At 32.8% G+C, this 27,429-nt stretch overlaps 2 protein-coding genes and 1 long non-coding RNA gene across 4 annotated transcripts; 1 reads left to right on the top strand and 2 right to left on the bottom strand.

Moving 5' to 3' along the window:
- Positions 1–4,101: 4,101 nt before the first annotated feature.
- On the top strand, positions 4,102–5,819 carry LOC114163210 (cysteine proteinase 15A-like). Its single transcript, XM_028047376.1, has 3 exons — positions 4,102–4,728; positions 4,974–5,220; positions 5,302–5,819. The coding sequence occupies exons 1-3, from the start codon at positions 4,153–4,155 to the stop codon at positions 5,583–5,585; spliced, it is 1,107 nt and encodes a 368-aa protein (XP_027903177.1). The 5' UTR covers positions 4,102–4,152; the 3' UTR covers positions 5,586–5,819.
- Positions 5,820–6,909: 1,090 nt separating this feature from the next.
- LOC114163211 lies at positions 6,910–11,933 on the bottom strand. Of its 2 annotated transcripts, XR_003599386.1 has the most exons (6): positions 10,827–11,933; positions 10,465–10,575; positions 9,549–10,385; positions 8,044–8,181; positions 7,780–7,817; positions 6,910–7,694 (listed from the first exon to the last, which is right to left on the bottom strand). It is a non-coding gene; the product is annotated as an uncharacterized LOC114163211 (long non-coding RNA). The 2 variants fall into 2 exon arrangements; XR_003599385.1 differs by having other exon boundaries at positions 10,465–11,933.
- Positions 11,934–16,210: 4,277 nt separating this feature from the next.
- LOC114162580 (protein SHI RELATED SEQUENCE 3-like) lies at positions 16,211–19,115 on the bottom strand. The gene is made up of 2 exons (XM_028046512.1): positions 17,480–19,115; positions 16,211–16,928 (listed from the first exon to the last, which is right to left on the bottom strand). The coding sequence occupies exons 1-2, from the start codon at positions 18,081–18,083 to the stop codon at positions 16,573–16,575; spliced, it is 960 nt and encodes a 319-aa protein (XP_027902313.1). The 5' UTR covers positions 18,084–19,115; the 3' UTR covers positions 16,211–16,572.
- Between the last annotated feature and the right edge of the window lie 8,314 nt (positions 19,116–27,429).

Consider the following 27,429-nt stretch of genomic DNA (forward strand, 5'->3'; position numbering starts at 1 on the left):
GTAAGAATATGTACAATAACATGCATATCCATAACCCATTGGTCCGAATCTGAATCATTTGGATGGAATAAGCTCATATTCGTAGTACCCTTAAAGTAACGAAGTATATGTTTTACTCCAAACCATTTTCTTCTTGTAGTTGAAGAACTATATCTTGCTTAACAAATTTATAGCAAATGCAATATTAGATTGAGTATAATTAGCAAGATACATTAGTGTTTCTATGACACTAAGATATGGTGCTTCTAGACCAAGAAGATCTTCATCATTTTCTTGAGGTCTAAGAAGAGTCTTTATCAACATCTAACGACCTCACAACTATTGGAGTGCATAATGGACATGACTTGTCCATTTAGAACATTTTAAGCACCTTAATCATATAAGCCTCTTGATGTATAAAAATACTTTTATTTAAATACTCAATTTCTAATTTCAAACAAGACTTTGCCCTTCAAAGATCATTCATCTCAAATTCTTTCAATTTCCTTGTGAGCTCATTAGTAGTTTCAATGATGTTTATGTCATCTACATAAACAATAATTATGAAAAATTGATTTTCTAATATTTCCATATAAATACAAGGACAAAAAGGATCATTTTCATATCCTTATTTTAATAAGAACTCAATAAGATGGTTATACCACACACATCCTTGCTTTAATCAAAAAAAGAGCATGTTCAATTTTATTGAATAACCCTCTTTAGAATTTGTCTTGTTGGGCACATAAAATCCTTCAGGAATTTTCATATAAATATGATTCTCAAAAGAACCGTACGAATAGGTTGTAACATCATCCATTAGATGTAAATGCAAACCTTGTTGTGCAACTAGAATAATCGAATATTGCAATGTTGTTGCATCCAATACTAGTGAACATGTTTTTTTCTTCACTAATCAATACAAGATTTTGTGAACAACCTTGAGCAACCAATTATGCTTTGTATCTAACAATTTCATCATTTTTAATTTGATTTTTGCGCAAAAATCCATATGTACCCAATGGGTTTCACAACTTCAGGAGTGCGAACTATACGTCCAAAAACCTTTCGTTTAGCAAACAAATATAATTATGCTTCTTTGCATATTTTCATTTTGGCCAATCTTTTCTTTGTCGACAATCTTCAATGATCATTGCTTATTGATCCTCATTGTCATTCATAACATTCATCGCTATGTTATAAGTAAAAGTTTCGTCAATGTTAACTTCATTTTGGTTTCATATTATATGATTCATGACATAATTTATTGAGATCTCATCATTTTCAACCATTTCAGGTACCTGAGGTTCTTTTGGAACTGAATCATTAATTATGTAAAATGAATCTTTTGGGATTTCAACCTTTTTTATTAGGTTATTTTGCATATTAGCCCCCTTTCTCATTCAAGAGTTTTTATCTTTGGGACCAATAGGTCTACCACGCTTGAAACGTGTTCACATGAGTTTTTCAACCCCTTTTTTTTCGCATCATAATAACTGATCATGTCAAACAAGACAATCATTTTGATTTGTAAACTTCTGGTTTACCATGATATGCATTTAAATTGTACTAATAAACTTGTACTACAAACTATAAGAGAATGTTGATAATTTCTCCAATACACTTTCTTTTTCAACTCAATCATAGAGATATAAAGATATTTCATATCTTTTTCATTGTTTGTCTCAATATAATATCCATTTAGACAAATATCATTGAAACTTAATAAGTTTCTATTCAACTTCTTGGTAGAAGTATAGTAGCTCTTTTAGAGTCTTCAAATATATTTGTAGTACTATAAATAATACTAACATCGATGTCTCACATTATCAAACAAGAAAAAAAATTTATTACTCTTGAGAATTGTATAAGTTGTTGCACTATCAATAAGGCATATTATTTTGGTACTAGTGCAAACATTCGTTTTTCATATAAACGTAAATATCAATATGAGATTTTTTTTTAACACTCTCATAATCAATGAGGTGATCAATGCTTCCATTTGCTTTAGCAAAGAAAATAACAATATCAAGATGAGTAGCATCCATATGGCCATAATCAGAATCACTATCTTCATAAACAAATTGTGTTTCTATGTTCTTCTCATTATTTGTAAGATGCTTTGGTGTACAATAAGTACAACTCAAATGGCCTTTACCACCGTAATGATAATATATACTTTCATCTTTTTGTCAATATTTTCACATTTTCCTTTTCTTTTTTTTTTCACATTATTATGCCACTTCTGGTGACAAAATGTGTATTTGAAATTTTCTTTATAACCATGTCCAAACTCAAGATCATGATCATGATCACGATCATGAAAATATAAATAAAATGTTGCTGCATTCACTTATGGGAATGAAGCAGAACCAATTTGGACAGGTTTCATGATTTTCTTGAGGTCAAAAGCTCATTGCTTTGTTCAACCATACAAAGGCATGAAATAAATTCATAATATTGATTGCTGTATTCACTTCTGGGAATGGAGCATATTAGACGGATCTCATGATTTTTCATCAAAAGCTTTATTGCTTTGTCCAGCCAACCATACATAGGCATGAAATAAATTCACAATATTTGTGAAATCTCTTTTCACAATATTTTTGTCATGTTGCTTAGATGCTTTATTTCTATATTTAATGGTATCCCAATATCCATTGCATCTAAATATATTTCAACATTTAAAATCCAATATAAGGAATTCTTCCTTGTAATATCAAGGGTCACAAATCCAAATTTTGCAACATTTCGTGTGTTTAGAACTAGCACATAAAATAATTATATTAATAATAATAATCACCGTCAAAATAAAAATAAAAATAATAAGACGAAGATGAAAATTGATAAAGTTAAATAATTCTTATCACAAGAGGAAGAATATAAGCTAAAATTATAATTTGAGAAAGGATTAGAAAGAGCCTGGATTGAGACACGCATAACACTGTCGTTATAGAGAAAAAGCTTCCACTAGTCCTCAATTGGTTGGAGCATCGTGCTGATAACGTGTTATGAAATAAAGCGAATAACATAAAGAATGACTGACAGATAATAGAGAAGAGAAGAAACAAGAGAGAATAGAGAATGAGAGAATATGGAAAGCAACTCATGAGTGTATTATTATTGATAGGAAGAGTCCTATTTATAGATACAATAGATAATCCCTAAAGGAAACAAATCAACTTAGTTAATACAAATATTTACCATAAAGAGTAATCATATGAGTAAATATATCAAATCAATGGACAATCATTATTTCATAACACTTTTTTGATGGAGACATTTTAAAGAAAGATAAAAAAAAAACATCTTCCACTAATAAATATCTACAAAATAAAAAGGGTGGAAAAAAAATTGCAACTAGTTGAATAAAAACGAAAACATGTAACTTGTTAAAGAAGTTATATTTCATTGGCCCAAACCATGGAGGTTTAAATATTGTAATTTAATTAAATTTTTTAAAGACGGCGGATATATTCGATAAAAGAGGCGTCCTATTTAAGTTAACCAAATTATTATAAATGACAAAACTAGATTTTCGGATATTTAATACAATTGAATTCACAACGTCAAAATTATAAACCACTCGTTAAACAAAAATAATTTCGTATCGATAAATCGAGTGTTGGATAGGTCCAAAAATCATTTTTATTTTTATTTTTAACTTTTAGTAGGACATAATAAATTATCAAGCAAGAAAATAAAATATTTTTTTGGTACTTTTTTAAAATTGTAAACCCCTTTTTATTCTTGTGTCTTTATTGAGAAAAGTTAAACTAAACAAAAAGGGTTTTCAACTAAATTTTAGGTTCTCAAAATTATAATTAGATTTTCCCGTTAAGAATCACGATTCAACGCATTTATTAGAGTCAGCCTAACATAAGAGTTGAGATAAAAAAAAAAATAGAGGCAATTTTTGTGAGGTTTATTTCATAAAATAATAATATCAGTTTTAATTCATATTTGAGGAAAATTAATGTGAAAATATCCGGCCAAGAGGATAAGTGGGCCTGAAACATGGGCTAAGAAGATGCTTTATCTAACCTCAATAATAGAGAAACACGTGTGGACATCGCATTGGTTACATCGTTTACAATAATCTGGGAAGCGTGCATAAAGATTCCCCCAAAGATCAACATATCCATTGCTCTTTCTCAGCTTTTTCTTCTTCCAATGGCTACTCCCTCACTCTTCTTCCTCTTCAGTCTCCTCCTTTTCTCCGCCACCTTAGCCATCGCCGAACGGATCGACGGTGAAGATGACCTTCTGATCCGTCAAGTGGTGCCGGACGCGGAGGAGCACCTGCTCAACGCCGAGCACCACTTCTCCGCCTTCAAGGCGAAGTTCGGCAGGACCTACGCCACGCAGGAGGAGCACGACCACCGCTTCCGCATCTTCAAGAATAACTTGCTCCGAGCGAAGTCGCACCAGAAGCTTGATCCCTCCGCCGTCCACGGCGTCACGAAGTTCTCCGATCTCACTCCGGCGGAGTTTCGCCGCCAGTTTCTGGGTTTGAAGCCGCTTCGTCTTCCCTCCGACGCTCAGAAGGCTCCGATCCTGCCGACCAACGACCTCCCTAGCGATTTCGATTGGCGCGACCATGGAGCCGTTACTGGCGTCAAGAATCAAGGTTCTTGCGGATCGTGTTGGTCGTTTAGCGCCGTGGGAGCGCTGGAAGGTGCTCATTTTCTTTCGACCGGTGAGCTCGTGAGCCTCAGCGAGCAACAACTCGTGGATTGTGATCATGAGGTTAGTCTTTTATATTTATAGAAAGTATTGTCTCTTCCTTTTGCTAATATGTCCTTCATGCACTTGCATATCACTTGATTTGATCGAAGTTGTGATATATTGAAACATGATGCTCCGATCAGTGGAATCTTTTTGAGAATTTGATAGATAGGTAGATGCTAAAAAGTAAAAATAACCACCTCTGTGAACTGGTTTGGGTTTTGCAAAAGCAGCGTGCATTAATTTTTTGCCTACAACTTTCTTAGTGTGACCCGGAAGAGCGTGGAGCATGTGACTCTGGTTGTAACGGTGGATTGATGACCACTGCATTCGAGTACTCAATGAAGGCTGGTGGACTAATGCAAGAAAAGGACTATCCTTACACCGGAAGAGACCGTGGCCCCTGCAAATTTGATAAGAGCAAAATCGCAGCATCTGTAGCTAATTTCAGCGTTGTTTCCCTTGACGAAGAACAAATTGCTGCTAATCTGGTGAAGAATGGTCCTCTTGCAGGTATGTTAGATCGTCCCCCAAAGAATCAGATATGTTGAATTGTTGATTAGGAAACACTGACTTTTGCTTTTCGTGGTACAGTTGGTATCAATGCAGTTTTTATGCAGACATATATTGGTGGCGTCTCATGCCCATACATCTGCGGCAAGCACCTGGATCATGGAGTTCTTCTGGTAGGCTATGGTGCTGGTGCTTATGCTCCAATTCGGTTTAAGGAAAAGCCTTTCTGGATCATAAAGAATTCATGGGGGGAGAGCTGGGGAGAAAACGGATATTACAAGATATGTCGAGGTCACAATGTATGTGGGGTGGACTCCATGGTCTCAACTGTAGCTGCTATACATATACAGAGTTCTAACAACTAAATATGGATGCCTAAACGTCGTAGCAGGCACCAGTATAGTGCGTATGTAAATAATTTGGATGATGTAATGTTATGAAGGAGGAAACTACTAAGACCATGTTTATGATTTACTTTATTCTGCAACTCTCTGTGCTAGCTTGTCTAGCTTCAAAATATTACCCACTGTAATCGATAGTTATTGCATGTAACCTGAATGTAATGAATTTGTGTCCCCATTATTAAGGTTGCCACATTACAGTAATTTGACATGTTAATGTGGTCTGGAAACAGCAAGAATTAACGGATCAAAACAATTCCTGGAAATAATTGTCTTTCTTTAAGCAAGGAAGATAGATTTTCCATTGCGCAGGGCCAGATTTTAAGCATGTAGGATAGTTTCACATACACGACAAGTTAGCTGTCGTGTTTCTATCTGGAAGGAAATCATCTAGCATTTCTAAACTTACACCTCATCCTCATCATGTTAATCAAAACGGGAAGAACTTGTAGCCATCTACCTTCGTAGAATTTGTTCTGGAACTCCACCAGTGAAGTCTCAAAGCAAGCAAGGAAGTACTTAGAGTTTCCATTATTAGTAAAACACCAACAGTGGCACATATAAAAACAAAAATGCCGACAACGAGAATAAAAGTGTTGTTATACCTTCTTTAATGGCCCGCCACTTTTCTATAACACAATTAAAGAACTTACCCCCAGGCCGGAAGCAGAACTTCGTCATAGAAAACACTCTACAGTTCGGAATAAGCTAAGCTGAACAAGACCAAAATAAAAGGAAAGAATTATAATGAAAGGATATGATTTATTTAAAGTAGAACGGTTTACAATAAAGGGTTGAACTAAAAGTGGCCTAAATGTTGAGGAATGCACTAAATCTTTCTGATTAATTAACCAAACAAGTGTTCCCCTTTCCCACAAACACCATCTTTTAGAAACAATTGAAGCATTGTCGGGTAATAAACAAATAAGTATCTTCAAAAGAAAATTCGAACATTAATTCGCCCACCATGTTATAATCTCTTCTGATAGATTCAACTTTCATCTAAAAAGTGTTATTGCCTTTTATTACATTTCCAGTAATTTTCTTACCTGATGAAACTTTTTCTATTTCTACAGGACACCAATTTATCTAAAATAAAAAAATTATGACATTTTGACAAACTTTTTTTTTACGATTTAATTTTCAATACATATCAAATATTTTTCTTCTCTTTCTAAGTCACGTTAAACTTTTCTTTCATCCGTTAAAATATCACAACGCATACGTTTCTTAGCAAAACTTTGTCCAAAAAATAATTTTCCAAAATAAAATGGTATGAAAATCTTGTAGAACAAGTAGGTGCAACTAATGCGTGGACGACAATAAAACCGTATCAGTTTTTGCCATTTAACTACCCCCACTAGAATTTCCAAGCAACCAACCCTTGAAATGACAGAAAAGGGGCCGGATCCCGAAACTTGCTTATACAATAAAAAGGACAAGAAATTAGTGTCGACTGTCGAGGTTTCTTCATCAAAGCTAATGATAACTTTGCTATCAAATCAATAGCACATACATGTGGACCTAACCAAGATATGTGTGGGTTTTACTGTCTTTTATGGTTTCTTCCATGATACAGTACCTACATTTGCTAAATTAGCAACTGGTCAACCATAAATGGTTCAATCCAATCTAACCGAGGGGCGATGCATTCAATTCACGAAGTCAATAGCCTGGGGTACAATCATAAGATGATGGTTTCGTATGCACTCCTTTAAAAACCAAGTAATTTTCAGAGGTTTCTTCCATTCTTAAGACGTTATCAGAGGATTCCAAAGCTCATTGGACTTTCATTCAAAGTTCTTGCCATCCACGAGTTGCAAGTTCATCAAAAAGCCAAATTCCATGTCCATGTTGAATTTTGACTAATTCTAACAAAATTTTACAGACGAGAATCGAAGGCTTTCAACAACCTACCTGAGGGCCCGCAAACGTAGATAAGAAGCTGTATTAGACACGCGGCTCCATGCACAAATTTGATTATATGTATAAGTTGGTGAACCAAAACCTCGCCGAAGTCAAACTCATCATGGTCACGGGGCACACTATGTGACTCTGATTCGACCTTGATGCCTTTGAGGAAGAAAGGTAGTAAAAATTAGAATGTGATTTAATAAAAATGATAAGGAAAAAAATAAAATCGTAGTTTTGAGTGTACTTCTTGATGTTGCTTCTTCAGGAGAAACGGCTTCAGTGCTAGCATCCATGGTACGAAAAACATGTGTCAAAAGTAGTAAGACAAGCTAACATCAATGAAACAGTGTACAGTTCATATTGAGAAGAGTTTCATCATCGTAATAATATAGGGTGCAAGTTTCTGTCGTTATTAACAACATTGAACAAACTGATATAGAAGCATAAAATAAAATAGGAGGAAACATTCGGATTGAATACAAAAAATCCATGACTTTGAGTGAAGTACCTGACTGGAAAATTGTTTCTCTCTGATTACGAGATACAAAGCCGTGACCCTAGTCACCGAACATTACAGAAAAAAAAAAGGAATGGAAACGTGATAATTGGGTATACACCAGGATTTGCTTCGTGGTACTTGACGACTCTGTCAAGAAATAACGATTAATTTAGTTTCAGTTTGATTATCAATAAATCAAGAAGCAAGAAAGAATCGGTTATTGGACTTTGATGACTTGATTACTGTGGCCAAAACACTTCAGCAATATTAGATATTAATAGAACGGCTAGCCAGACACACTCTAAAAGAAACCACAAATCCTAATATCTGTAAGAATTGGAAAACTGTATCTTGGGATGTTGGCCAAAAGAGTAGATTATCTTATGCCAGTCCCCAGTTTTTCAGAAAGTATGCTCTACTATAAATTTAATATACATGATACATCACTGGAGTATGAAAATGTTGGGTTAATATGAGAATTTATAAATACGATATAAATTTCAATCTAATCCCAATTTTTTTTTTTTGCATAATTTACGGGCCTAAGATTAATTTCTTACTTATATAGGCCATAGCTGTCAACATATCCTGACAATAGAGAGATAAAATACACTATTTCTATGTTGACCTACGAAAAACAAATCAATGTAGAATATGATAAATCTATAATTTAGCACCACAAGAGATCCATGGCAAGGAAAACAAAGAGGAATTGAGACTTGATAGAGAATGAAGAAGAAAGGAAAATTTCGTGGAAGTAGAGCAAGCTAAGCATGCATGGGAAGGAATAGAATAAATAGTTGGACGGGTAAAGTAATTTTTTTGTTTTACTTCTTATTTTGTTACTGGGGTTTGCGAATCTTCACCAGAGTTTCATTTTAATTTTGGGTGGCAGCGCATTTTGGGGGACTCATAACTCAATTATAAAGATAGGGGATAATCTCTTTATTTTAAGATGTAAGTGATAGTATACCATATATATGTTAATTATGAATTTACAATGTCTTGAAAAGTTACCACAATTATTATGTATAACCTATATAATTATCACATGAAGTACAAGTTTGTGGAGAACTCAACTTGATATGTGTGGTTCTAACACTTTTATTGGGTTTAGTTTGGACATATGTGTGGGTATGTTACAGAGATCAAGTTTTAATTGACAAAAATATTTCTAAAAATCATTGATGGATTAAAATTTCTTTTTTGTATAGATTATGTCTCAAAAATTTATATTAATCCACAGCTATTTTATGATCTGTACTGGTTACATTCCAAGAATAAAAAGTGACAAACTGTGGCTGCTAACAAGCCACCAAGTATGACAGAAGCTAATATTGTAGTGATTTCCCTTTCTATATTTATTCTCAGTCATAACAAAACAAACAAACAAACAAATAAAGTTAGAGCGACCAAGAGGACCCGTATAATATACGCCATCACATTGGATTAAAATTATTGCATCTTTAGGCATGATTCTTTATGATTGAAAGTGCAAGTCAAATCATAATTACCTGATAGGGATTTTTTATCAATAAGAGGAGAATGAAATTTGAAACGCTCATGCTGAGGGCTACATAAAGCGCCCATAGGCATCTACTATTTCTTGAAAAGAAGAAGTGAATTGTTTGTGCAAAAATAGGTAGGCTGCGATTCCTTTGTCCCTAAAACCTGAAATATCGCCTCAACAACTGCTGCAATACTTTGTGAATCTGTCAAGTATTGAATAAATCAATTAGCTATGCCATCCAGTAAAAACGGCATTACATGTATGCTTCAGCTCAACTCAAATTAAATCACAATTCAAGGACAGACCTGGTTTGTCGCATTCATACTAAGTATATTTAGAGTGTGATAGATGGATTTTTTCCTTCTTAAACAATAAGTTAAAATTGAAGAAAGGAAAAGTTAGCATTGGAATGAACATTAATTGCAGAAGCTTAGCAATAAAGCTGAAAAGGAAAACATGAAAAAAGATGAAATACTTTATCTAAAATAAAACAAAACTGAAGGCTCCACTGCTCATAAGTGATATCCAATTGTTTGCAAGCAATCCTGCATTTATGGAGTCTTCAATTCTGCAGGTCTTCCTGAAACCGATCAAGGTCGTAATAATCAGTAATTAGTTTCTACACATCTAATTGAAAGATGTTAAAGACTTCAATTTAAGAATTTAAAGTAAACTTTTCCCCTGACAAAAGATCAATAACAGAATGTTCAACCACAGCCTATTTGAGAAACACGTTTCCCCCAGTAGCACGAAATAGAATTTTTTCGAATGTAACTGATTTTTCCCTGGAAACAAGTCCACTGATAAACCCCAGCTTAATTTGCTTTGTTGTTGTCTCCTCCTGAGCATAAATTTTCTTAGCATCAGAAAGAGAGCAAAACTCTAAAGTAACAAATAGAAACTACAAAGCTGCAGCTAACTTTTTCCAATAATAATGGGCTGTCAATAGATCTTTCAACAGTTATCTGGAATTCAAGTTTTTTCTGTGTGCTACAGCATTAATTTTTTGCTGAATAGAAAAATTCGCCAACCTGAAATGATATACCAGAAAAGCATTACTTTGACCTCTGCTTTCTTATCCAATCAAGGAGAGAAAAGAAAAGACCAAGCTCAATGATCATATGCATGCAACAAGCCCGAGAAAAAGTTTGCTTCTGTACTAACAGTATGTATTGTACATACTTCTATTTAAAGTTTAAACATAAGAAAGATGAAAAGCAGGGTTAACCTAATTAGAAGCGATTATAGAATTTGTGGCAGTGAAGAACTTAGCAAACCATACCTTCTTTTGAACAAGTTTATATACTCTGATGCCTCATTGTAAGCGTGTTTCAATTTCTCATTGTTTGCGTTAATCTGAAGGAGATCAGGTTGAAGTTCTTCATGTTTAACCAAGACACAAACAAAAAAAAAAAAGTTCACCAGATACTGCGTTCTTGAACAGAAGAACCCGTGACAAAATTTTCAGAGCATGTAACCCCTTTTGAGATATTTCAACTTCAATTTGAGCACATGTCGAATTAGTTCAACAATTCAAAATTAGTTTTATCCAAATCCATTCCATCGTACTTTAATTTAATACAAACAAGTACTAAGATGACCTAGTCATATTTACTTGAAGGAATTCTCCAATGTGCTTAAGATAGCAATAATAGAATTCAATTTTCCATTACATATTTACAATAACATGAATGGTGGTCGTGTTTTCAACAAAATGTGAATACTGTAAAATTGCTTACAATCAACTAACGATAAAAACAATTCCAATAAGACCATTCACACAATGCAAGGACACCAAAATATTATGCAGTTTATCCAAATCTCATGGCATTAGAGTTTCAACCTCTTCAATAACACACGTATGACTCTTATTTATATTTTTATTTTTTTAAATGCAACCAGAACGCAAACACAGACAGGGATTTGATATGCACCTGAGAGGCATAAGTTTGATGGAATGGATTTTTATCTACATTTAGCGGACGAATAAACTTAAATAAATAGTTACCAATGTAAGAAATATTCAGAGAGATGAAGGCATGAAAACACAACTGAAAAAAGTGAATCAGAGCAACAACAGTCGTAGCAATGTAGGTTTCAAAATTCAGTGTAAAAGAATCTAAAACAAGAGCAATGAAATTGAAGAGGAGTCGCACGTTTTAGAATTAAAGGCTGAGAACGCTGAGTAAGAACTGGATGATAAGCTGATTCGATTGGAATGATCAATTGAACCATTTGCGTAGGTTCTGACTGTAGCATATCCATCCTTGGAGAAAACGACATTGATTCACCGTTAGGACTTCTAAAAATGCACAAACACAAAATAAATTAACCAAACTGTGAGGCAAATGCTCTTGTTCTACAGAAAAAGAGTTCATTGGTAAATCAAATCTTGCCCCTATTTCCATCTCTCGGTTTCTAATGTTTTCTCACCTTCCCGCGCATACAAATAATATATATATATTTCGTACTATTCTTTTTTTTTTTTTCACGTCAGTTTTTTAACTTTTGTTTTGCATTTAAGGATTAAAAAAACACAATAAGAAAATGACACATATCTAAAAGAATGTTTTTTTTTCGTAAAAATTATCATTAAATAACCCCTTCCCATCAACTCAAAATTATGAATTAATTAAATTCCTACTTATTGAAAGGAATAGTATTATTTAACTTAATATATAACACTAGAGTAATCTACAACAACGATCACAAAATTCTTTAAATTAAAACTGTAGAATTGAGATTGCCTAACTTGACCTGAATTTTATATAAATTATAAATGTCATGATTCAACACGTTACTCACATAGTTGTAAATTAAATATCTATTTAAATTTGAAATAATATATATATATATATATATGAGATTTCTTTTTAATTAAATTTAATTTTATCCTTTAAATAAATATTAAATATCTTTGAATCTTAAAGTTAAATGTTTCAAAATTATTTTGATTATCGAATTTTAAATAAAGGTCAAATTTCGTGTTAAAGAATAATATTTGAGTAAGCAACTCAAAGTTTAATCTCCAATACAGTTTGCTATGTCAGAAAAGTTAAGTTAGTATGATCACATTTATCTATTCATTCTTCAAATTTAAATCCAAACTCTCAAAATTTTACAAAGTGAAATTTTAATTTCATGTTAAAGTTTGATAATTAAAAACATATTTAACTTATTTAATAATATTTTTTATAAATTATAATAATTATTTTATCAATTTTATCCTTTAAATGATATTTTCAAAATATAATTATGTTTAATTTGATCAATTTTTAAATTTTGTTATTTTAAAATAAAATAACTATATTTATAATAAAAAATACCCACAAAATTAGAATAAAAATCTACAATCAAATTGTAAATAGATTTATATTTTTTTAATTATAATTTAATAATAATTTTATTATTTTTATTGTTATAATAAATTAAATAACGTATAGTATATATGTTTCCATTAAAAATATGATTATTGCCAGTTTTTAAACTGCTATTTTTGAAGTCCTGTTTGATTTGTCACATTGTCAAAATCGTATTTACTAAGAAAAAAGTATAACTCAAATTTCGTAGCTACTTTTAAGAAAAAAGGAATGAAAGCCAATTTAATAATTTCATATACATAAGTATAACTAAATCGTATTTGAAACAGCAATAGAAAATTAATGTGAATAAAAGTGAATTTGTTCAAAATAGATGCAATGCAATGCTGTATACATGGCACCGCTGTTTTATAAAGAAATTATGAAAAGAACATAGTTAATTAATGTTTAAAACGATGGAGTACATTAAATGTTTAACTATTCATTACAACAAAATAAATTTAGGAACATGGTTAGAATGAAACTATATCTGCACATGAGTGATTAAATAATTTCAAAAAAAAAAAAAAAACTCTCACGTGGGACACATCTAAAAGAAAGTAGCACTGTACTAGAATCTCTCGATCAGTAAATAATGAAGATCCATAACAGTCTTTCTAATGAACTGTCTGATATGAGAATTCTCGTGCACATTAAATTAATATGGGATCAGGGAAATCAATTTCGAGTTGACAATTGTAAGACATGCATGCTACTCCTATCAGATATTTCCACATAACTCTTCCAAGTGAGACAAATTTTCTCAATCTGAACTGATGCATGCTATTAATGATATTTTTTTTTTTTGGAAAAACGGTTATTATCATTTTATAGGAACTAAAAAGTGATTATTTTTTTTTTACTAAGAATATATATTCAGTACCATTAATATATTTCTTTAAGTCTGATTTGTTACATTGTGAAAGATTTGTTTCATCCATTAGATTTAATCTTATTGATATATTTTTGTTGTGACTGTCATAAATAATGTAAAGAATCCAAATTCCAATGATTTTTTTTGTCATTAATCTTTCTCGAGAAATTTAATTAATCAGTTTTGATGATTTTTCCTTTTTTTGTCTCCATCAATAGAGTTTGAATCTGAAACATTATTTAAGAGATTGAAAGTGAATTCTATTCATACCAACAAAATGAATCTGTATTTAGCAAATAAATATATGTTCTTGAAGCTGTTGGGTGTGAATTAATTAATGTTGGAGCGAAAAATATTAATCCAGACATGCGCTTCCAAATTCCAATGTCCCGAAATGAAGTTCCGAAGTTGGTGCATGCGTAATTTGGGGAAAGAAAGTCGTTGCTGGCATGGTAGATGGAACTATTTATTCTATCAGGACACAGGAATTTGATCGTCTGAAAAAGAAACCATGAAATTCTAATGCTATTACTTGGCACTTGGTTACACAGATTGTCGTCATTTCATTTCAACTAGGCTCCAATTTTTCAATGCTAACAATTTCTATTGTCCTTATTTGATAAGTATTTTCCAAGTGAATGAAAATTTCAAAGTATAGTGTTCATCAATCATCTCCATTTTTTAAAACTAGAAATTCATTAGTATTATCAAATCAATGCTTGAAAAAGCTTAAGAAGTGCTCTTTGAAAGACTTACAACTACAACATAAAGGGACGGACAAATTTCACAGACCCACCCATTCTGACATTACAAAGACCAAGCCTTTTGGACTTATAGTGTTGAGTTGATGAATCATCAATCTTGGTAGACAACAACACATCACATATTTGGACATAATAATTTGCTAACGAGGTTATTGTAATCAATGCAATATCATTGCACATCTTACTTTATATGTGCATGTGTGTCGTGTCCATTGCCCCTTATCAAAGTAATTTATCAGGCTTGAGTTATGTCATTGCGTGATGCTTCAGCGTATGAGTTAACTCGGCAAAAATTAGCGTCTTGTATAGCAATTCTTTTAGCAAAATCGGAATATTTAACGGTTTTATGGGCAACTTTTGTTTTTGTTCGGTTCTCTCTTTCTTTTCTATCGACGCATGTGGCCAACAGAAGTGACTAGACTTAGAGCTACAATTATAGATTTAACTCTTTTTTTCTTTTTCCTGTCTGGATGTTGCTTCAAAAAGCATGTAGTTTTTAGTCAACTCAAGTGATCTTAATATAATCACAGAGATTATCCACAAAATATAAGCAGAAATATCATTTCAAAGTTGATTTTGCCGATATAGATGACGGGATCGAGAATTAAAAGGGTAGAATACAACCATGCAACTTTTATTTCAAACACTTTCTCCACAAGCATGATGAACACTGGTAAAAAGATCAAAGAATTAGAAACTGGAGGGGGAATATGACAAAGAAAAAGATGTTAATAATCTTAGATGAAAGAGAAAGAGAGTGGTATGTCTCAATCAAGTGAAGGTTCTGTAGCACATGTTATGGGCCAGTTATTACAAAACTAGGGAAATTTTTTCTAGAGTTTGTGATTCTCCCTTGTGCACTAAACAAGCAGTCTATTAAAGTATTGTTAGCCCTATCATATGGTATGTACCTTGACCTATTTCATTGGGTACTGTACACACTTATATGCATAAACATACATCACATGCACATACTTTTAGAAGCATTAAACATTATGAGCAAAAGAAGACGTTTGCCAACTCAACTATATGGAAGTCACATCCCTGGATCATGGATGTCTATTTCACTGGATAAATTTTATCGTTTTTCAGAGCTGCAGTTGGAAAATGCTAGTTCTAATTCTCCATACATACAAATATATATATATATATATATATATATATATATATATATATATATATATATATATATATATATATATATATGCAGATTTCGGTCGATTAAGGAGGAAAAAGGTATAGAAAGTGAGCATCCAGTGTTTCGATGAGTAGACTGCTAGAATGCTTAATTGCCAATTAGCTCGCAGTGCATGGGAGAGAAGAAAAGATGCGTGGAAGGTTTCTCCCAATAAATCGTTTAAATAAAAGAAATAAAAAAAATGTAAAAGAGATAAAGAAAAAAAAAAGGCTCTAAAATTCTATGTTAAACCACACACGAAACCTACTTCATTCTATTTCGATCTGGCAAGCGAACGGATAAACGGGAAAAAGTGGCTTCGAGTTCAGCACCAACCAGAAAGCTCATTCAACATTAACCCAGAAAAAGAAAAATACTATAAAGAAATTAGAACATCCAGCAAAACACTACTTAACATAATAATCATAATAATGCACACATATCCAAATGCTGTCGGTGTCAAGCAAAGCACACCACAGTCACGGCAAAACGAAAATGAAAATGAAAATGTATGTGCTCTAGAATTGAAAGGTGACAATGAGTTTAGTTTACCAATAAAATCAAAAATACCGATGAAAATCTGAATTGACATTCGGATAACACAAAACAACTATCCCCGGCCCATTTAATTTCATGCACTAGAATCATTGGCATAATCATTCTTTTAAGAATTATTAACTACTTTTTCCTTCTAGCTAGCTAGCTACTTCAGCTTGCATCAAGTTCAATGGATGTACCGAGGAGCAACCATAACCAATAATTCCAAGCAGACTCAATTAATGACAAAAAATAAGAGAGAAAAAAAGACTCGGTTTCTTCAATTACTGTCCGCATAGATAGAGAAAGAGACGTCTTTAGGACCTTGGGGGTTGGAAGAATTGTGTACCAGACATGAAAGCATTCAGCGGAGCGGGGTAAAGTGAAGGGTCAAACAGGTTGTTTCCACCGGCTGTTGTGGCCGTGGCTGCGGCTGCGGCGGTTATTAAACCAAAATGTCGGGGTTCACCACCGGAGGAACCCTCAGTAACTGCACTGGTGTAAGAACTTTCAGGACCTTGATCGTAGAGAATTCCCTTGAAAACATGCCCTCCGATGTTGACAGAGGTTTGATACGCGCACTGTTCATCCGAAGCGTCCACTGCGCTCACTCTCACACACCGAAACACAGCCGAAGTGCTCACTTCAGATGGGAATTGCCCCAGCTCTAACCCTAAGTACAACCAAATCACACAAATTAATTAAATCAAACAATTAATCATACAAAAAATAAAACTAGACTAATTAATTGTGTGTGTCTCTGTGCCCTCTACTTTTCCGCTATCATCACAGAAGGAAAAAAGGAAAAAAAAAAAAAATCATGGCAACTCTCACATGGATGGAACTCAAATAGTTTCGTCAGTTTTACTTAGAAACAGTGATGGAATATGGAAAAAAGAAGAAAGAGAGAGGGCAGAAAAAACAAGAGCGAAATGTGATGGGTGACCAAGGAGCATCGTTGCATTTTCATTGTTTCAGTCAAATACTGTGGACTAGTTAGGGGTATTTAGTCATAGAATAAAAGACTAGAATCAATGTTACATCGAGATCTCAGTGCATCATCGTCATCATCTGTGTGTAGTAGTGGTAACAGACTGGTTCCAAAAGAGTACATGGTTATCTGAAGAAAGTTACATTTATAGACAGAAGAGAGACAAAATTAATTAAACAATTTAATTTTTTTGATCTGAAGTGAGTATGATAGTGTAATGTGAAAGTTATAACCTGCGATGGGTTGTGGAGCGGAGAGGAGTTGAGTGTCTGTATGGTATCGTTTGGGAATATTGTGTGGACGAAATTGTTGTGGGTTGTGCAAGGCAGCGAGTTGTTGTTGTCGTTCGCGGCGTTTGGCTGCTGGAACCCAAGTGCTCTTAACGTGGGTTTGGCACTGAAACCCTCGGGTCTTACAGCAGGTTCTGCATCTGAGATGTGTACAATCTTTCTTGGCTTGGTTACCACAGTCCTGACAGTTCATGCCGCTGCTTCCTGCACCTCCGGACCTCATGACAGTTAATCCAAATCTCGTAGACTCATCAGACACACAGAGCGAAACCTCCTCCTCGTTCACGCTCGAGCAGTTCCTGCGACTAGGACCCACTCCAAACGCAAAGTAGTTGCTCAGGTTTTGGGGTGCAGCTTGAGCCTGATACGACTCTGGCCATATCTCGAACCCCTTGTTGTAGATCTCCTCGTTCCTGAACAACAATAGGTTATTCCCGCTGTTGCTGTTGTTGGTGTTGTTATTGTTATCTCCTTTTTCCACCTCTCCCTCTTCCTTGTTTTGTGGACCTCCCCTTCTAGTTCCACCTAGAGAGAAGAACCCGGCCATTTGTTGCACCCCAAAGCTGAATCGATTTTCCCCAATTCAGACACAATATCCATAGCAGAACCTTCGCCCAATCTTTAAATCTTTTACCCAAGATCGGGGCTACAGCTCTGAATTCTGGGTTAATTAAGGCTACCCTTGCACATACAAAAAAAAAAAAACAAAAAACACTGCTAGGTTTGCTTACTGCTTACTACTAGTAATTTTTTACCCGATCGCTTTCTTTCTCTCTTTTTTTTTTTTTGTCTTATTCACGCTGAGTATGTGGGTGTGATGTGTTGTGTGGTGGGGCGTCTGAAATATGATCTTTCTCTGGGCTGGTTGAGTTTTTGCAGCTTTTGGGGGAAACTGTTTCTCACCAAAAAAAGAAAAAGACGTGAATTAAAGAAAACACAGGAATTATCAAATGAGTAAAGAAGAGAGGATGCGGAGTTGGTGAAACTGAATTCCCTTAGAAGCAATTATGGCACGGAATTAGAGCTTCTGCTACGCCGCCACGGTAACTGCACCCATCTACTCTACTGTATAAGTCTCATTTATGAATTACGTCTCACCAATCCCACACTATCTCTCTCTCTCTCTACCTCTTTGCTTTTCTAGTTTAGACTTTAGACTGCTGTATCCTACGCTGCACAAGAGGAATTCAAGCTAGCTTTGCTTCCATGGTGTCTTGCCCTGTCTAACTGGGAGTGTGGTAGTACTGTCATGTGTGTGAGAGAGAGAAAGAGAGGGTGGTGGTGGTGGTGGTGGTGTGTGTCATGTGTGCGTGGAGGAACATGAAAATCTATCACTTACCATTTTCTCTACAGTTCTCTTTCAGTTTCAATAAATCTCGGCCGGGATGAGTGAACCACAACTGTGCTTTGACCATCCAACGGACACCACTCCCCCACGTGTCATATCACCAGCTTTTGCTTATTCGTCCTTGCACCGGAAAACCCGCTGGTACTTTCTCTGACCCTCCCCATAAATTATCATTTTTTTTTTCTCTCATTTTTAACGTCTCTCAACCAATCTTCCCCACTGTGGAATACTAGTACTGTGCATCATCACCCAACCATCAACATGCATCTACGTCCCTCCTTTCACCACTTTCCTCTCCATCACCGCTCAAATCTATATCCAACGGCTCTCCCAACTCTTACCCTAGCATAATAAATACTCATTTTCTAACTCATTTCTTATTCAATATCATAAAGATTTTTTTTTTCTATTTTCTTTGTCTACAAATTTAAAAAAAAAATTATTAACTGTTATAAAAGATGTTTAATAAAAGTAAATAGAAAGGTTGTTTTTTTATTTTGGAAATGGAGTTTAAATAGTGTGGGGTAGGTGTTGGGAGTATTTATGATTTGGTTTACTACTCCTGCTGTGTTATCTGTCCCATGCCTCGTATTCCACCTCAAAATTCTTGGCATAATGATTATATGATTGACTCGAAATGTGGCATAATAATATGTTAATGGATGGAAAATTCATTGGGGGCATTAGAAAAAGAGTTTCGCGGTGAGAGGTCAACACCTGTGATGCAAAATTTGGCCAGACATAACCCAGCAAATACATCCCGTGTCCTCTACATGGAAATCGCTAACAAGTGGGGTACTCCAACCGTCTTCATTTTCAGCAACTCCAAAAACACCAAATTAAATGCATTCATTTCTATTTTCTTTTCCTTTCTCTTTCCCTCATTCTGCATATCTACGTGCATATCAGGTTTAAATTAAGATTGCACCAACTTTCAGCTACAATTTTTATTACCTTATTTTAATTATTCATACACTATTATGTGCATTTTTAATTCACATTGGTACTTACGAATTGACGAATCCTAAAGGAGTTAAATTGTTGACTTGGTGAAAAAATAATTTTTGTTTATACACATAATGGTTTTTGAGTTGACAATGTAGTCAATAATCATGCACGTTTCCCTTATTTTGCGAGAATGTGTTGTCGCTCATGAACCGATGATCTAATTTCTTACAGCGTGTGTAGCAAGTCGTTAGTAGTATATAGTTTTTCTTTGTTTGTATTTATTACAGAAGCATATAAGTAGTAGAATATGATTTTGTTTGCTCCTCTTCCGAATTTATAGCAGCAAATGCTGGAATTATCAGACTCACAAGACAACAAAACAAGTTTGGTGTGGGTTAAGGATCAAAGCTACATACTCAAAATAGAAGCATATTAAAAAAAAATACTAAGGCTTGTTCTTTTCCGTGAAAAAATATAATTAAAAGTTAATTATTTCATTTCAGAAACAAATAAAACTTTATGGATTCTTTTTATTTACATTAACAGTTAAAATTGATTTCAGTTTAGAAGTTTTAAATTACTTTTTTATGTCAATGAGAAAAAAATCTAGCACAAAAGGGAAACTATTATAAGATGATATATCTTTACAAAATGTATTTGACAAAAACCTTGAAAACTTGTAATAACGCAAAAGTTATTTATTATAAATAAATAAATAAAACAATAATTAAAGGAACGTAAACTTATTATTAGGGAACAAAATTTAAGGTGTTTTCAAAATAATTTAGCATAAGAAATGTTAGATAGCAATTGCTATTGGAGTAGAAGAAATAAAAACAATTGCAACAACCTTAAACAAAAATTTTCAAATAAATGATAAAAGAGACATACCACAAATAAAAAATAAATTTGTTAGAAACTAAAAATATTGATAATTAATAATATAGTTTTTTTTTTTTGTAATTATGACTCTTAATTAGACGAGTATTGGTTGTAGAAATGTCAAAAAAATCTGTACACGCGAATATTCGTGGATAAAACCTGCAACGGATAGGAAATGGACATTGTAAATGGATATCCGCGGGTAATGGGTACATGTATTTTGACAATCCGCATTTAACATGGCAAGTATGAGTATCATAGTATTCGTACCTGTAGAGACCCATACCCACTATACTCTAATTTAAATTAAAAAAAAAACAATTAAAATCTTGACATATTGAATTTGAATGATTTATTTTTTTATTAATTAGTTTAAAAAAAAATTATTTCTTTGTAAAATGTCATTCAACACTATTTAAGTGGATTATTTGGACTTTGTTTAAGATTTAAGATTTATGAATGTTATGTATTGTATTTTATTTAATTTACGATTAAAATATGTTGTTAAATATTTTTTTTTAAATACCTGTGGATATTAAAAAATTATCCGGATACCCACATAATGAATATTCGATGGATATGGGTACAGATACGAGACAAATATTTATGCAATAGGTAGGATACGGGAGAGTTAGTAATAGTACCTTACCCGCCCTGTTGACATCCTTAATTGGTAAGATATATATATTTTTCTTTATCATAGATTTACAAAAGAAAAATTATGTATAGGTAAAGTTTTGAGCGGTTTTCTATTCTACAAAACTTATACTATATTTAGTTGGTGATCTATTTATCTTTTCTATGTATTTAAAAAAACTCACTTGAAGTCGTAATATTAGTATTAGAGACACACCTTGATTAAAATAGTTTTTACGTTTTCAATTAATTTTTGTGTATTAACCTCTTTCTTCTTCTTTTTTTTTACAAAGAACTCTCATTCTTTATTTTTCCATTTTTTCCAAAATACTAATTTCATGTTTTTTTAATAAAATCTTTTTTAATCCAGACAAATTTAACATTAATCCAGAATCCAACAATTTAAATAGGAAAGATTACCAATGACATTCAATCCACGACTTGAACTTCTACCCGGTAGAAGTACAAGTTGATAAATCTTTCATTCATCATTTACTGTATGAAGTTCTTAATATATATTTAAAAATAAGAAAATATTCTCTTGATTCATTCTGAATCACGTTCTCTAATACAATATTATTACAATCAATAATTCTATAATTCACTTTATTAGAACTTAAATGGCTTGTTACCTTTTCATATTTGAAAAATGCCTCAGTATATATATTTAGAGTAAATTTCATATAAATCTTTTTGTATTGTTATTTCAGTGTAGGTATTGTTTCTTTTAGAACTAAATGACTAATGTCTCAAGTGTTTAAAAAATCATGTAACATTGAGAATGAATAAAATGATATTTGTTTATTTATTGAATATAAATAAAATAATAGTAGAAAAGGAAGAGGAAAATGTAAAGGTGAATGATTGTGTGTCACGTGAAGAGGAAGGTAATTAATTTAAGAGAGGTAACAGGTAAATAATTGGCCTCAATAATATAACGGAACCAGGTAACAGAGCTAAGGACAGGACCTATGGGTCTTCAAAGTCTAATCTAAGCTAAAACGGCTTTGACATGTTAAAAACTTTTATGCCCAATTAACCAATGCTACTATTCTATCATTCCCATAACCAAACTTTTGAATTCTAAATTAATTTGTTATTTGGGGCCCGAGGAAGCAAATCATATTCCTTTGAATTAAGAAATGATTATTAGACACATTAACATGATTCTCTCGTGTCTCAATCCGACATGTCTGGATTAAGAAATGTGTCCCAAAATGAAACGGGTTGGGTTGGAGTGATTGCACTTGATTAAGGCTTGAATGAATGATTGATAATGAAGGTGAGAATTACAGAGATTAAGATGTTGGAGGTGCCATCATTGTTGGAAACAGGACACCTAAAGGCTTGAGAAGACGTTACCTTCTTCTTTTCTTTCATTTTTCCATTCCATCATTGGATTGTCGACCAATTCCAAATTCTCTTTGCCCTGTCTGTAACTAAATTATTTTTCGATTAAAGATGTTTTTTTGACCCACTTTAGTTCGATTCGTTTTCAATTTATCATTTTAGTTATTTTAAAGATTATTAAGATTCAACGTTTCAAGTGAGAGTCTAAATTTTATATTAGTTAAAAATGAAAAAATAAAACACAAGAATAAAAATCCATAAATCCATTATATTAAAATAATTTTTAATAATCTAAATGTCACGATTCGATTATGACTTGACTCACTTGACCTATATCACATGACAAAGACAATTAATATCATATGTAACAATTGTCCTGCTAACCACTAAGAATTCTGCAACAAAATTATCACATCATACCACTAAAAAAATAATCAAAAGGTATTGAAGTAATAAATAAAAATGCGTTAAAATTTCTTTATCCTTATTTTCCTGTTGATCATTAGCCCCCTTACCTTTTTCTGTTAATCCTTATGAGTGAGAATTTTCGATTCAAATATATGTAATTCCTTGCTTTTATGTTTTTAACACTGCCTTTATTATATACGATTATTCTATTTTCAATTTAATAGAATGCTTAATCAGTTTCATGTTTAAGTCAATCGGTATAAAATCTAAGTACTGCACTATTGTATATAGTCTACACTTGTACCAACTTTAATTGTTCTGTAGAAGCATTTTTGTGAAAGTTTTGAAACATTTATGAAACTATTAGACGGTCATTCTAGGTCATTTAATTACTATCCAGTAATGATTTGTTTACAAAAAGTCTCCTTTTAACTTTGGTCAATCCCGTCTAAAAGTGACATGTTCTTGATGTGTCAACTCAAAATATTATTCACCTATCTTAAAATAAATATTAGGGGACCAAAATCAATTATTCAGGATAAAGACAATACTTATTTTATAGAATCTAAAACCGAATTTCACACATAAAAAAATATATTTTAAAATGTTACAAATATGAAAAATAATGATTTTATGTCTACTAAGACACAATTATTATACTAACATACTTTATGTGTGATATACTTTGGAATAAAAGGGCTCCGGAGATAGAAGGACCCGGATCCTGTTTGGGCTCTAGATATCGAACTTTTCAGTGGACCGGTATCCTATACTAAATGTATCTTTGGGCCTAATTTTTTTTTCTTTAATCTTGGAGGTCTGAAAATGGATCCAATTCCATTCATATGTTTTTTACAGTACAAAAAGTGTGTCTGCAAGCAGCAACTGTGCAAAATGGAATAAGCACTTTCAAGCCACCAATGATCAAAGGTTGGAAAATTTATATATGATTTTTGCTATTTACATTTCCAGTTTATTAAGTGTATCCTCTTTTCCTTTTTATAATTTTTTTATCACTAAAATATATACGTTTATATAAAAGTATACAGTGTATACTTTTATTTCATATTCAGTCTCTTTCAGTATTTATTTATTTAGCAACCTTATTTATTATTCTTTAAATACTAATTTTACACATCATCTACGTTATTATCTTCACGTTTATATGTAATATAGACTTAAATATCTTTTTGGTCCTTATTTTCGTAGTGTTTGTTGCGGATAGTCCTCATCTTGACAGAATGTTTAAAATGGTCCTCATTTTTACCAAATGTTTAAAATAGTCCTCATTTTCACAATTAATGTTGTATTAGGGTGTGTTACGTGTACTGTACAGGTGGCTAATTAACGTTATTTTTTTAATTTAGGGAAAATTTTACAATTAGAGAAATTTCTTCATCTTCGTCTTTCTTGAGCTCAGATTTGCAGAGGAAGCAGCTAATACTTGTCATTTCATCATTGGATTTGCAATTGCGCTCTTCATCTCAATTTTCCAATTAATCATCATCAACGAGGTAAGTGGGTTTAGGGTTTTCTGGGTTGTGCTTGCTCGTGGGTTAGGGTTTTCGTAATTCTATTTTGGGGTTTATTTGTCTTTCGATTCCAGATGCCCAAACTGCTGAGAATGCACCAACGGCTAAAACTCAAACAACTCAACCACCAAGGAATGAAGTGGAGAGTCAAGCAACACCACTACCAACACCAGAAAAACCATTTAGGATGAAATTACAGATTAGGAGGAGGCCATGATAGCAGCTACAAACGTCTTAGTTATTTTTTGGAATTTCTTATGTAGAATTAATTATTGATGTATTGCATTTTGACTTTCCTTAAACTTCGTTCTATCTCACTTTTGCCAAACATTGATGTAGTGCATTTTGATCAGGATGAATTAACGTTATGAATTTAACTTCTTCCAGACTTAAATCAATTTAATTTTTTCCAAGCTTAGATCAATATCACTTACTTCAATACTCAGATTAAGATCTCATTTTGAACATGTCGGGACTAATATCAACATAATCAAACTAATTCATTTCTTCATTTAACAATAGTACAAAATAGATTGGACTTTAAAAGATTACACACAATAACAGTACGAATAATACAATAACAATACAAGTGAATCCTATCACTAATTGCAGCCTCTTCTCAACAACCTTCAATGACTTCTCCATATCATTAATCTACCTCATTTGTGTAATGATGATGACATCCTTTTCATTAACACCACCATTTGAAAAAGTTGCAACCCACATTATTGGAACCACCACTCTGTAAATCAATAAACCAAAAATTAAAACCAATTTATTATTAACACAAAAATAAAAACAGATTGTACCCAAAATTTTCTACCAATATTTTTTGGAGTTCTTGTCATCCTCAAAGTTGTCATCTCGGGGTTAATCCATTTCTCGTTGAACCACCAACAGTGCATGAAGATTGGGACTGTAACATACCTATATAATGGGATTGCAGGAAGAAGAAGATTGCAGCAAAACCAATTGGGAAGGGAGGAACAAGATTGCCAAAACTGACCAACTGTCCAAACATTCCTTACCAAAACCTTAGCTCACTTATTTATCCCCAAATATCTAATTACCACACTTGTATAATATACGTAACACACCCTAATACAAACCGTGCTACATGTACAATGTTCCGTTAATGATTTAAACGACATTACAGAAAATGACCAAATAAAACACGAATTGCGAAAATGAGGACCATTTTAAACATTCGGTAAAAATGATGACCATTTTAAACATTCTGTCAAAATGAGGACCATCCGCAACAAACACTACGAAAATGAGGACCAAAAAAGTATTTAAGCCTATAATATATATATATCCCCTTTTTTTCTCTATAAAAAATAGCCGAATTTGATCAAAATCTCATTTTGTATATTAAAGGAATACACATTTCAGAAGGTGATTTGAAGTACTTAATACTTTATTTTATTAGGACTTTATCATCCTCATTTCCTTGTTTGTTGGAGAAAGTAAACACTTGACAAGACTCGTCGACAAGAGAAACGAAGAAATGAGGTAAGCATAATCGTGAATCACGTTCCTGAAAGGGAATACCAGAATAACAACAAGGACTCCGATGCTATAACATTCAATTTTTCTATACTGAAATTATTTAGAAAAAAAAATCAGCAACTTATAATTTTACACATATATTTAATCTAAACTTAACTATTATACACAATAATATTTATTATTTCATATATTTTTTTATATTGTAATCAACTCCAATATTTTTAACCAATTTATGTTACAGGAGATTTATGATTGTCTCAAACAATTCAAAAGTATCTTCCTTTAAAACGAGTCTTAACAAATTTTCAGAAAGAATCATGATTCATTCTCTAAAATAATGATTAAATTTAAACATGTTAATGTATATTTCGGTTTTTTTTATTTATGGGTCCGTATGAAGTGAAATTTGTAAATATGGGTGTCAAAAAGGGTCAAGTCGTCATGGTGGAGGACGACATTACAGGTGAAGTCATCCTCCACCCGACCGATTTCTCTTTTTTTTTTAAAAAAAAGCAAAGTCGTCACGAGAGACGACGGTTTTAGTTTTAAGAAAAAAGTGAAGTCGTCGTGTGCAAGGACGACTTCACTTTTTTCTTAAAACTAAAATCGTCCTCTTCCATGACGACTTTGCTTTTTTTAAAAAAAAAAAAGAAACCGGTCGGGTGGAGGACGACTTCACCTTTAATGCTGTCTCCCACCATGACGACTAGACCCTGTTTGACAAAAAAAAATTAACGAACCCATATTTACAAATTTCACTTCTAACAGACCCCTAAATACAAAAAAACCCGTATATTTCTCATAAAAATAATAATTTATATCAAACTAAAATTAAATAATCCACGAATATTCTCTTCTAGAAACCAAGTTCAAGACACAATATCCCACTCTCATAAAGTTGAAAAAATAGTTGGACTTATGTTACACTTTGAGCCCTTTAAAGTCTTCCTGATCGCTTGATTCATGAATGGTATGCAATCATGCCTCGTGCAACAAGTGATAGCAGAAACATAAAATTGGGAGATAACAACATTATATATAGTGTATTATTATCCAGCTACAATGTGCCAAAGCAACTGAAAAGGATCAGCATATTCCCATGTTTGAATAAAAAAATAAACAAAAAACAGACCTTCTATAATTTACTTTTAAAATCCCACTTGCACATTTCCTATGGCTCATGTTCTAATCTAGCCTTCCCCTACAAAACCCTTGCATTGCATGAGTTCCCTCATAACAAAAAACTGATTTTCTTCAACGAGTTGAACAACGTGGGA

The sequence above is a fragment of the Vigna unguiculata genome, chromosome 9 (genome assembly GCF_004118075.2).
Source record: "Vigna unguiculata cultivar IT97K-499-35 chromosome 9, ASM411807v1, whole genome shotgun sequence".
Lineage (NCBI taxonomy): Eukaryota > Viridiplantae > Streptophyta > Magnoliopsida > Fabales > Fabaceae > Vigna > Vigna unguiculata.